This window comes from Hemitrygon akajei, chromosome 26 (assembly GCF_048418815.1).
Source record: "Hemitrygon akajei chromosome 26, sHemAka1.3, whole genome shotgun sequence".
Lineage (NCBI taxonomy): Eukaryota > Metazoa > Chordata > Chondrichthyes > Myliobatiformes > Dasyatidae > Hemitrygon > Hemitrygon akajei.
In genome coordinates this window covers 24135798-24149367 of record NC_133149.1, presented here as the reverse complement: position 1 = coordinate 24149367, position 13570 = coordinate 24135798, and the positions used below count along the sequence as shown (strand labels likewise).

Below are 13570 nucleotides of genomic sequence, written 5' to 3'. Positions count from 1 at the left end.
TAAAAGTTAATTTCTTGTTTCTCCACATTCCTGCGTGATGCAAGTAGTCTGAAATTATATTTGTGTTTAGCTTCAGGCTGTCTATCAGAAGCAAAAAGTTCTGAGGAAGCAACACTTCTGAAAGCATTTGTTGTTCAGTGTAATCACCAATGACACTCCATTGTTGAGTAAAGTACCCAAAAAATTGCATATTTAGGTATAATAAATATATTTAAGCAACTGTATATTTGTCCTGCTGCTAATGTGAAAATATGCTTGAGTTTTGAATGACTGAACCTTGGATAAACGTGAACCATCATAGATCTGTGAAGCACAAGGCATGCAACTCACCCATTTGATATTTTTCCGCTTTACTAATTTGAAAGCAGCAATAATGGATTTAGATGGATTTCCTGAAGACTTGGCAGACTGTTAGTAAAAATGGAAGTCACAGATTAGTGGAAAGGGTATACAGACAAACCATCAGGAATCTACAGCACAGGAGGAGGCATTCTTATTGATTGTGTTCTATTGAAATGTATCCATATAACCCAGCATCTTCTCCTTCACTATTTATCATTGATTCTGATTCATTACTTAAAGATTATACACTCAACAGCAACAGTTGCTACCTAAAAATATCCTTTTTAAATAATATTTTTTTAAAAATCTTTAATAATTATTATAAATTATTACCTCTGATTACTACCATTGCTGCCCTTGTAAAGAACCAAACTTATTCAAGATATTGACACCACTGTCACTTAGCCCTTGAACTTTGACTGTCTGAACCATTTTCTCTGGTCCATGGAACTGAAGTCCTTTTTTCCCCAATATCTGGTACCCTTCTACTTAATGCCAAGGCTTGACATTCTTAATGTCCAAACATGATTTGGAGGTACAAGAGTAGGTGTAATGGTCACAAAATATTAGCTGCCAGTAGCAATAAGATTTTAAAATATAAATTAAATCAAAACTATAATTAGAAAACATATGCAATACAAAACAGAAAGGGCTAAAAGCAGGATTAAAAGTGAAAGGGAAGTGATATTTGTTATACTGTTGTTATAACAAAGCTGTGACAGACTGCATTTCAAGGTGAATGATTAAGAACTGTTTAATCAATGCATTCCACTTGGAGGACATACAGAGATGTCTTAAAGAATGGTGCTGGAATTGAACTTCTGAACGCCCCAAGCCAGAAAAGTGTTGCTACCGTGGCTCCCCGGCCATGGGATTGGTTATGGCTTCTCCTCTAGGTCCATGTCCACTATTTGGTCATTGGCAGCTCTTTGCTGAACTTCCATTCAACTCTGTGACTTGTGCTCAAGCTATTCTGAGTGCACATTGTAATAAGCTTAATGTAGCCTTGTGTTTCCTTTTCCCAAGCATGCAATCTGAAAGGTATTGCTTCAGTAGACAAAGTATCAACACACACAGATAATAAAGTCATAATGATCTTTAATATCTAATAATTTATAGCTTAATGCTGCATCAAGAGAATACAAGACATATCTCACTAAAACAGCCCAGAGTTGCCAGGAGTTTCCATTGAAAATAATGGAAAATCCCCAAAGTTCTTTAGTAGGGGCAGTGAGTGAGGATAATATTGTGAATCAAAAGACCTTGTCTTGATCACTTGGAACCAACATTCTAATCCATTTTTATTTTTCAGTCACAAGCATTTGCTAGTCAGCAGTGATGCTATATTTTTTTTCCTTAAAGGATAAATCATTTCATAATGTATTACAATATAATCGATAACAGCAGGGATAAATACCACATAATATTTCAGTTAAGAAAAAAAATGGAAAACAACATGTTCATGTGTCTGTTGCCATTGTGATTACTTTCAAAAATTCAAAGTTAGGTTTTAATACCACCACAAAATGTGGTTACTTGGACGGATCAGCCACCTGCTGAGGAAATGTCTTCATACTTTGCCCTGATCCAGCCGTCATACTATTCATCTGCATCATTGGTCAGCTAAACAAGAGGAATGGCAGCCTGGTTTAAAATTAAAGCTTTACACTGCTGAATTACAGAAAAACAAAATCTGACATAAAACTTTGGGAAAATCAGAACACAAGAATGTAAAAATACAATTTAATTTTCTTTAAGTTTACTTCTAGCCATATCTTCATCTTTATATGATCAACAGTGTCTATACTAAGAATGGTACAGTTCAGCCTACCTGGTCAGTCAATGCTCAGAACAGTAGCTTGCTCTGGGTATTTTCTCCAGTGATTTGGGTTTTGTTTTGCTGACTGTTTCATTTGGTCTTCAATTATGTGGGAATTGTAATCCTAAGTAAATTAGGGAGTGCTTAAAACGGATATATTTCAATGTTTGCTCAACACAACCTTAATGTTGCACCTGGGCAAGTTTCCAAACAGTGTACACTCTGGCAACCTGACAGGACAAAGAAAGATGCAGTCTGTCATTGCAGATTCGGAAGTCTTATCAGTATTGGCTGGTGCAAAACTACATGCAGAACAGTCCAGCACTTTGTAGTGCGGTTGGAATGCTTCCCAGATGCAAGTTGTAGATTCATGAAACTTCTCAGCAGCATTTTACTATTAGGATGCAGATGCACATTCACTCAATGTCTTCCTTAGGGTCACAGACTGAGTTCAAAGTTTACAGGATGGCTGATGAAGAGCGCAAAATTAAACATTTACTGGTTTCCAGTGGAAGAAAAGTGGAGGGATCTTCTTGAAAATCTAAAGTGGAAGCTGCACCAATAATCTTGAGGGTAAGGACATCATCCAGTACAATGCTAAACTTTACACACAAAAAAAATTCCTGAGTTGTATTTTATTGGCCAATATCCTGGGCAAAAGCAGTTATAATTTGTTTCAACGTCTGGGCAACGAGATGACAGGTGTTGGTGATCATTATACAGAACAACCACAAGAGAGCAAGGATGCCATTAATGGAGGGAATTTTGGAAACACTCGCCATGTTGTCAACATTCAATGTTTCGGATCATAAGCCAAATTTATGTGATCTACAGGAAGGCTACTTCATCTGCAAAACCATACTCAAAGTAACAGTTGGCAGAGGACTCTCAGAAAGAAACTAGAAGAGAGAAATGCTGCTTTGAGCAAAACTATTTCAGAAAGAAAGCTCATTTTAATTGAACGATAGGTGTATTTCTTTCAGTAGTAACAAGTTGGGAGTCAAACCGTAATTAAAAGATCAGTGTGAATCTTTGCATAGTTTCCAAGATCTATGTTCAAACATTGATCTTAACTGTACAACTTGTAGTTATATGTCAGTTTCAATTCAATAACAAAATTCTGATCATAATTAGATCCCTCAATAGTATATTTGAAGATATGGAAATTCATGTTTAGGGAAAGTGACATTTTGAAACTTAAATACTGACCAATGCAAAATTAAAAATTAAATAACCTAATTGTCTGTAAGACCTGTGACATTATTTTATATTAGGTGTTGAAATAATGCTAAGTTTTTTTTAAATCACAAATATGTCAGGGTACAAATAGCAATCTGCACTGACTGTGCCCAAAACCACAGACAACGGAGAGTTTTCAAAAGTGCACCTCAAGTTTAATATTATTTCCGGTATTCAAAATGCAATTTTATTTTTGTTGGGACCAGGATTTACCCTTGGAATAGTCTTAATGGTGTCCACACATCCACAAAGATGAGGTTGTCTTGTAATGTTACTGGAAAACTTCCCCAAACTATATATTCTGAGTGAAAGACAAATAGTTCGGATTGGATTGGATGAATGTTTTTGTGTGTATCAAGAGAAAAGTCAACACCCCAAATTATTCAAAATGCTTCATTCTGTTCAGAGGCAAAATTAAGTAATCAGCTTCAGACTGATTAATACCAAAATACTTTGTGTGGCACTATCGGATTACCTTTAGATTACAATTAGTAAATTAATTTACTGAAAAGTTTAGGAAGTAATCATTGTGACATGCTGACGCAGAAAACAAAAATGTAACCTTTTCATAAAGAGTAAAGTAGTGAAGTTGGGCTAGGTTGCATCAATTACTGCTTATGGAAATAACATTTTGTAACTCGAGTGCCTTGTCCCTTTCTTTTACTGTACGAGATACTTCAAATGTCGCACTCCAAGTAGTACCAGCAATATCACCAGAGAACTTCCAATCAGCAGCTTTCAATCAAAGCAGCTCAAGTTATGTGTTTCTGGGGGAGTTTTCTGGGAGACACCACAATATATGACGTTAATACATACCACATCTTTTAGTGGAGGGAAACACCAAGGGAAAAGTGCTCTCATGAAACTTGAAGCACACCCCCCACCCATCCCCAATGACAGCTTTTATTGTATTTTAAAAGTTACATTTTACTACAATGTGGTAGTGCTTGTAAAAAGCATCACATCGGGAAATTAAAGCCAGATAAATGAGAATAAAGAACAGATTTCATGTTGCATTTGTGTCGCACTAGCCAACAGACCATAGAGCAGGGGTTCTCAACCTGGAGTCCACAGACCCTTCAGTTAATGGCAGGGGTCCATGACAAAACAAGTTTGGGAACCCCTGCCATAGAGGAATGAAATTAATAATTTGGACTCCTTACAGTGTCCCGGAGCACAGGAATGATCTCTTGCTACTTTGCATCCCATAATCCAGATTACAATTATTCAAAGACACAAATTCTGCTGCCCTGCCAAAACATCAATGTTCTCACACTAAATTGCTGAAATAGTTTTCTGCTGTATTCTTCTGCCTCCTGTCAAAGGAATCAGTTCATGAAATGCAACTTAAGACAGGACAACCTCTATATGATCTTGTCAGATAGTGTACAGGCCCGTAGCTCACACAAGGGGAGGAGGAAACAAGTTTGAAATATCCTGGCCTTGTCTGAACAAGTTATTGCACCAGATCCAATGGTATATCCTGTCAACTAAAGATTGAAGGATTCCCAACAGCAAAAAGAAATAGGATGCCTGATAGTTTATTCACTTCAATGCTCAAAGCTATGTTCCTGCTATCTTCCATTATCATTGTAAAGTCACAGACAGCAGAAGAAATCTGGGAATTTTCTCGTCTACTTAGCTGTGCCTTTGAATCTATAGAAGCAAAACTAGCTCCCAGTGATAATTAAACACAAGAGGTTCTTCAGATGTTGGAAATCTGCATTTCCATTCATTTTCCGTGTGTTGCTCTGTGGCTTTGCAGGATTTCTTGTGTATGTTGCTCAGTGAAATCTATTGTCAACTTAAAAGCTTCATTTTTTATTGGACTGAGAAATAAAGCTTTGCAATGTCTGTTTCACTAGTTGCCAGAAAGAAATAAACTTTAATCACTGGATTTTTTAAAAAAAAAATAACATTTTTTCCACTTAGGTTCTTGTTTGGCATGGGTTGTCAATACCAAATGTACATCTGAAATTTTGAAAGATACTCTAGCATTAAATCTATTGAATAGCCATTGGGAATTTTACAGTGAAGTTTTGGATTCCCAACATTTTCAGATTAGGGAGAATATATTCCAAGTAAGATGACACTGTATTTAACAAACTAGGATTAAGCTTCAATATATTCATAGCTTATTCTTATTAAAATAGTTAGCTTAAAAGGACTGAAGAGCAACAGCAGCATTTTCTCTCACTTCGTCTCCAAGGTCTTAAAATATCCTCACAATGTCAAAAGCTCACCACAAAAGATGTTTCAAGTCATTCATGTTTCATTAACAATTCAACAGATGTGGACACTACAACTTAAACGTGAAAAACAATGAAAAGGCGCAAACGGCCATTGTTTCAAAAAACTTGGAATATTAACTCTGAAACAAAGGTTTCATTGGACCCATTTTGCATAGGAAAAACTTAGCCTGTAATTTGTACCAAGTCCTATCTATAGAAATAAAGTGCCCCCATTTCACACAAATGTCACAAGAGTTATAACATAGCACATTGCAACACTGAAGTCCTAACTTCCAACATCTGACCTGTGCACTGACTGGTAGTAAAAATATATTCGAAATGCTCAAAACCCTGATAGATTGTGCAAATCCACAAACCCAGTCAAAGACTGGACTGTTTGATGTAACTGACTGTGGAAGACCACTCTGGGGTGAAACTGACTGCTGCTAACATGGTATTTTCCTTCTGACTGTATAGGGAGAGTACCAAGTCAAACAAATAAGTTGAGGTTAAATTCAACTATTATTGAAGGTAGAAATCATTCACGGAAGCTTTGCACTGAATCTCATTCAAAGGGTGCTGCTTGCACTCATTTGTAAAGTTAGTAAATCATACCAGTCCCTGTCTAGGGTGAAGCAGACTACTGACTTAGAAATACTCCAGGTAGAAATTGTCAAGAAATAAACTGCTGAAGAATCTCTTCAGGTCAACGCAAATTATCCGAGATCAATACACAGACCATAAAGTAATATGAACTAGGACTCAACCCATTAAGGGCTCCAATGCACATTTGCAATACACCACAGAGCAAAACTCTCAAATTTTTTTTTGCCCATCTGCTTCCACTGCATTTACCCCAACCTAGCCAAACTGTTCAGTACGTGCTCGTATAAAACACACAACATTTTCCAGGCACTATGCACTTGAGTTTAAGTGCCAGGAAAATTGCAGCTTAAACACAATCCCAAGAACCTGATTTTGTTAACAATCAGGTCATATTTTATCAAAAGGAGAAAAATTAGATTAACACTTTGGCCAACTGAGGCTACTCCAGAGCAGCTTCCAAACAATGGAAAAAGAACCAGAGATTTTTTCCTCGCAAGTTCAGTGCTAAGTTCAGTGGAAAAGGCATGCATGCAGATACATCTCATTTCAATTCCATCTTCCCCTTTCTCTATTTTTGGAATCGCACCCAACTAAATCGGTTGCATGGCCTGTAACCCAGTGAAATCACCACAAAAGTGACTGGTGGGTTTGAATGTGGGCAATGCTAAAAACCATAGAATGCAAGTAAAGCAAACATCTCAATATACCACCACTTCAGTGTAACATTTAGATGCTCTCACAACCTGCATTCTTGCCCTAAACTGGTTAGCCTGTAACTCAACTGTAACCAAGACATTAGACCTTTCAGTGTACTGGGGCTCCAACAATCACTTTGAAGAGATGAACTTTAAATCCACAGAGCAGACCAACTCCAAACTACATGTCTCGCTTTTCAGCTACTGTCTTGCACTTTGTTTTGAGCAAAGTGACTCAATTTCTTGTTTTACTCTCTCAGCTGTAATAGTATTGAAACCCTTCAAGTACAGTAAATGTGGGAAGCTTTTAAATCTAAACCCTGATGTTATTGCAGTTCTAAATGTGACCAGGCAGAAATCTTTGTACATCACAATTGAATACATTGGCTATGGTTGGAATTTACTTTGTGAACCGTAAAGAATACCCCATGGCTTTTTCCAAACACTCTTGCACACAGCCTGAAGAGAGATACTCTTTTTCTACTTCTATAAATTTGATGTAAATAGATCTGGAGATGGCTCCTGCCTGGCAGTTTTCAGAGAGGAAGCTGTTGATTGAACATGTCTCCATGCCCAGCATCTTGACTGGTGGTTGAAAGTGTTGCAGTATGCACTGGCGAATGGTTTGCTCCTCTGCCACGCCTAGATAACAGTAACGAATTTTTGACTTCATTTCACTGGCATCACTAACTTCATTTTCCAAAAGCGATGGTCCTGCAGTAGTGCCACTCGAGTCCCGTTGTAGGGACACCCTTGGCAGCACCCGAATGCCATAATCTCGCCGTGGGGAAAGATTCTCGCCCTCTGCCTCTTCATAACCAATGACATATAGGCCATTAGTATCCGGGATCCCGCCCGGAAGCAAATATTGTACAGTGTTGTCACTGGCTGCACGGGAAAGTGCGATGGGTATCCATTCAAAAGCAAAGTGTAGCTCAAGACAACGTGCCTCACTTTTTGTGATCTCAAATAGCTTGTAATAGACTTTCTTCCAGTTCATTTTTTGACGCTTAATGGCGATCACTTTGCCTTCTGGTTTATCTGGATTAAAATATTCCTTCAGTCTCTTTCCAACCGGCACCTGTGAGCTGATTTCTGCATAATGATATCGTATGTCCTCAACCCATCTCGTATTATAACCAACAGCAAAGATACCAAGTTTATTTGCAAAGTACGTACTGCCGAGGTCGTCATAACTTTGGAAATCCTGCCACCGTGGGTGAACTGAGTCCAATAGTGCTGTGAGGGCTTGCAGAATCTCTGGTTTCCTTGAAAAGAGCAAATAGTAGAGAATCAGAAAACACTACAAACTGGACACAGGCAGTAACTCAAAAACAGCAAAAGAGTCAGAAGGCAAGTCATTTGGTAGATTATTCCAACTAGACATGCTCTATAGTTCCTTAACTACAGTCCTGATTTTTTTTTCTTTAAAATGTACATGCAGTTTCTCCATTGAAAGATAGGAAGCATCCTGGCAGGACAGTCCAAATCATGAAGATATGCAAATTTGCAAGTTATCATCTCACATTTCTTGTTTTTCCCCCCAATTTATCTTAAATCTGTGTCTTCCACCCCAGCATTTAATGGAAAACATTTATAATTTGTTATATTCAGAGAAGCTGGCACAATGTATTTCAAAGATGTACTGCAGTCTGATTGAGAATACAATTCATGTACAGGCCTCTGCTGCCAAAGTGAAACTGTCGCATGCCAGCAATCTCTTCTCAAAGTATACAGAATGGTTGAAGCATTAGTCTTCCAACAATTAAACTCCCCATTACTCAAACAGTCATTGCAGTTCTTCCTCACTAGATGGAGTATAGCATTAAGATGATGATGACAACTCTTGGATTTGGCAGGACAGTTCAATGGGCTATTATGACTGTGGTCAAATATTAAACAAGATTGCTCACATCAGTAAATGAATGTAGCTCTTCAGAGCAGGGAGAAGTGGAAAGTAGTAGAAGGCTCTTAGAGTCTAGGGAGGAATGGTGGAGGTTGAAAGAAAATAAGGTGCCTGTAGAAGCCATGCATCTGTTCTCTATCTGTACTGTACACAGTCTTGCACGTTTATTATGGTAACTCATCACATGAGCAGGGACACGGTAAAAGCAAAGGGAATAATGCTCTGCTCATTGCAATTTGTAGCAGCTGGGGACCAGTGGATCTCCTATCTTTTGCTGACCACTCAGTTATGCTCAACTTACATGTGTGTATGCTTAAGTTTCATTGCTCCAAGGTTGTATGTTTGCCAATTGCTAAGAATTCAAAACATATCCTTGACTTTTGGAACAATCATTATATCATGCAAATATAACAATTCCAGCAGCGGCAATTGTTTTGGTTTGGCTGTTACAATGCCAAGGTGGTCAAATTAAGATGATCAGACATGATGCCATCACCAGTTCTTCACTGATAATTCCTTCAAAAGCACAAGTTTTTTTTCTTTGTCAATAGTTAGAATGCGATATGACCTACTTTGTTTACATGAACTATCCACATTTTCATGTTTCCATTTTTGGACATAGCATTTAGGATTCATACCCCAAGGATATCCTTTAACCACACATAATCTGGGCTAAACTTCTAGTTCAATGGAATTTATGCAGTAACTAAAATATTTACAAACAGGATTGAGCAGCTTGTGAGTTTGGGCTGGATATCTAAAGTTTGATCCATATATCACGCCCTTAATACACCAAGTTAACAGAATGGGCAAACAGTCAACAGGAGGTACATTCACTGAACTTTCTGCCAACTAATTTAGGTGCAATATTTTCAACTTCATTTCATCGAAGCTGGTACTCCTGTTCATTATACTATTTTAAATATTGAGCAATAACAGAACATTCCCTAAAGCTGTGGAGTTGGATTGTTTAAAAAATAAAAACTGCCAATCAACTGAAAATTAATTGGAAAATCTGAGTGTACAAAAATATCTATCACGGTCAGTGCCTTCCCTTATTCAGTCTGAAAGTTACTTGTTTGCAGAAGTATACTTAAAAATTCCACTTAATGATCTATTAGATTAACAGATCTCATGTTAAGCAAGGTCCTATTCACACCTTGGCCAGCAATGGGGAGTTATCAAACTTCAGTGTTCGAGGATTTGCCAACAACACAACAGGGACCATCACCTAACTATGCCATTGTGAATGTATTCACAACTGTACAGTATTTACATTAACACATACAGTGCCTATAAAAAGTAATCATCACCCCCTAGAAGTTTTCATGTTTTATTGAATTACAACAGCGAATCACTGTGGATTTAATTTGTGTTTTTTTACACTGATCAACAGAAGACTTCATGTCAAAGTGAAAACAGGTCTCTACAAAGTAATCTGAATCAATTACAAATGTAAAACAAAACAATTGATTGCATAAGCATCAACACCTTTAATATGACACACCAAATCATCACTGGTGCAGCCAACTGGTTTTAGAAGTCACATAACTGGTTAAATGGAGACCTGTTTTTGGAGTCGTGTGCAGTCAAGGCGTTTCAATTAATTGTGGTAAAAAAAATACATCTGTATCTGGAAGGGCCAAGTGCTAGTGGAGTCAGTATCCTGGCAAAAAGTACACCATGAAGACAAAAGAACACTCCAAGCAACTCTGCAAAAAGGATTTTGAAAAGCAAGTCAGGACATAGATATAAGAAAATTTCCAAGTCACTGAATATATTGGAGTACTGTCCAGTCAATCATCAAATGGAAAGCATATGGCGCAACTGTAAATCTCCCTAGAGTAGGTCATCCTCAAAAACTGAGTGACTGTGCAAGAAGGGAACAAATGAGGGAGACTGCACATACAACTGTTGGCCGGAAGCCTCTCCAGTCGCAGCTTTATGGGAGAGTGGCAAAGAGAACATCGCTATTGAAAAAGCTTGCATGAAATCTCAGCTAGAGTTTGCCAGAAGGCATGTGGGAGAGACTGAAGTCAGCTGGAAGAAGATTCTATGTCTTATGAAACCAAAATTGAGCTTTGTGACCATCAGAATAAAGGTCATGTCTGCTGTAAGCCAAACACCACACGTCATCAAAAACACACCATCCCTACTATGAAGCATGGTGAAGGCTGCATCATACTGTGGTGATGCTTCACTACAGCAGGCCCTGGAAGGCTTGTGAAGGCACATGGCAAAATTACTGCAGCAAGATACAGGGAAATCCTGGAGAAAAACTTAATGCAATCTGCAAGAGAGCTGCAACTTGGGAAACAATTTGTTTTCCAGTAAAATAATGCCCCCAAGTACAAAGCCAAAGCTGCACAGGAATAGCTTAAAAACAACTAAGTTAATGTCCTGGAGTGGCCAAGTCAAAGTTCTCACCTCAATCCAATTGAGAATTTGTGGCTGGACTTGAAAAGGGCTGTTCACTCACAATCCTCATGCAATCTAACAGAGTTTGAGCAGTTTTGTAAAGAAGAATGGGGAAAATTGCAGTGTCCAGATGTACAAAGCTGATAGAGACCTTTCCACACAGACTCAAGGCTATAATTGTTGGCAAAAGGTGCATCTACAAAATACTGAATTAAAGGGATGAATGCTTATGCAATCAGTTATTTTGTTTTATATTTGTAATTAATTTAGATCACTTTGCCGAGATCTGTTTTCACTTTGACACAAGAGTCTTTTTCTGTTGATCACTGTCAAAAAAACAAATTAAATACTTTTTGTAGGCACTGTACATCATACTCAGCAACAATCACTTAAGAGTGAATACTGATTGGTTTTCAGATTCTCCAGATCAGTAATCAGTGATGCCCCAGCATCAGGAATGGAACCAGACACTTGAAAATCTCAATTGCACACCTGCAGAATGAAATTGATTCTATATTACGGCTCAGGCAAAATGATTTGAAATCCACTGTTGTAACATGCAAGGATTACTTTTAAACTTTTGAGAGATGACTTACTGCATGTTTTCTGTGGATTCACGTCGTGCTGGTGGTTTCTTCTTTACTAAATTCATTTCTTCTAGGAAAAGAAATTAATTGATTAAGAAGAGTTGGCTAATTTGATGATTTATTGTTTGAGAACAGTAATATTTGCACAACAGTCCTAAGAACACTCATTTAACAGGCACCATCACCTTATTCATGATGTGTTCGGTACATGCCCAAGAGTTATACCATATGTTACAAAACTATTCTGATCTAGCCAAAGTGCAAGGAAGTCCCCACAAGAACAACATGACTGGACTTCTACACATTTAATCATAGACCAAATGCAACTGAGAGAACAGAAGCATGTTAATTTGTACATGTGATCAAATGAAGGGTTTTACTATCAGATATAGGAGTAAATGAAATATATTTAGTTTGCCCTCTGAGAAACTTAAACAGATCATGAGATCTCTTTTCCTATCTGCTCTTACCCATGAGAGGCTGGCCTTTACCTGAAAGGACAGTTCTTGCTCTTCTGTTAAAATCCAGAAGGCTAGAATATCAAAATAGGCTATACAGAGATTTAAAATAAACATGCCCTCACAGGCAAATTAAAAATTAACAAATCAGGGGGCATTCACTTTGTAAGATTTCAGTTACGTTTAGAGCCATGATAAAGACTGAGGGATTAGTGACCTTTATTCCCCATTGCCAGATTAAATAAGAGTACAAAGATAGAAAATAATTTGCACATTTCACAAACCATATGACTAGATTAATATTTCTTTTAAAATTAAAGGACATATGAAGTGTCTTTCATGGTTTCAGTCCCTCCACTTACCCCACAAGTTTAAATTGGGTTTTTTTCTCTCTCCTCAGATACTTTCCCCCAAATAGCTACAGTCCTCCTTCAAATGTGTTTGTGTGTACTTTAGTTATTTTGTATAGCAGAAAGGTAAGTATATACTCAGTTGCCACTTTATTAGGTACACCTGTACATCTGCTTGTTTATACAAACATCCAATTAGCTAATCATGTAGCAGCAACTTGATGCATAACAACGTAAGCAAGAGGTTCGTTCAGATATTTCAAAGCAAACATCAAAATGGGGAAGTAGTGTGATCTAAGTGACTTTGACCATGGAATGATTGTTGGTGCCACATGGGGTGGTTTGAGTATCTTAAAAATTGATCTCATGCACAACAGTCTCTGGAGTTTATTGAGAATGATGCAACAAAAAAAACAAAAAAAAATATCCAGGGAGCAGCAGCTCTGTGGGCAAAAATACCTTGTTAATGAGAGGTCAGAGGAGAATGGCCAGACTGGTTCAAACTGACAGGAAGGTGACAGTAACTCAAATAAGCACGTGTTACAACAGTGGTGGGCAGAAGAGCAACTCTGAATGCACAATACGTTAAAACTTGCTGTGGATCAGCTATAGTAGCAGAAGACCACAAACATGCACCTAGTGGCCATTTTATTAGGTATAGGGGGTACCTAATAAAGTGGCCACTAAGTGTATGAACCAGTTTACTATACAGAAGTGTGTTTCTTTGGATGGTGAGAAAATTCAATTAAAAATTATACTCGTTCAAAATTGCATTCATCTGGGGAGCAGATATCATGTTGATGTGATGTCAGTGCCACCCTTAATGAGAAACAAAGCAACCTTCAAGAGGGGATTCTTTATTATATCGCTACTACCAATTAAATATGTAGTTTACAGCATTGACAATGTAATTATGCTG

At 37.7% G+C, this 13570-nt stretch overlaps 1 protein-coding gene across 2 annotated transcripts in view; it reads right to left on the bottom strand.

The window, feature by feature from the left end:
- Nucleotides 1-1423: 1423 nt before the first annotated feature.
- Nucleotides 1424-13570, bottom strand: part of msantd2 (Myb/SANT DNA binding domain containing 2) — a 47292-nt gene continuing 35145 nt past the window's right edge. The window contains exons 3-4 of one of the 2 annotated variants that reach the window (XM_073029735.1): nt 11853-11913; nt 1424-8200 (exon numbers count right to left, since the gene is read on the bottom strand). In XM_073029735.1, coding sequence (XP_072885836.1) covers nt 7333-8200; nt 11853-11913 — 929 coding nt within the window. In that variant the 3' untranslated portion in view covers nt 1424-7332. The remainder of the gene's footprint in view (nt 8201-11852; nt 11914-13570) is intronic. The other variant, XM_073029737.1, reaches the window with a different exon arrangement.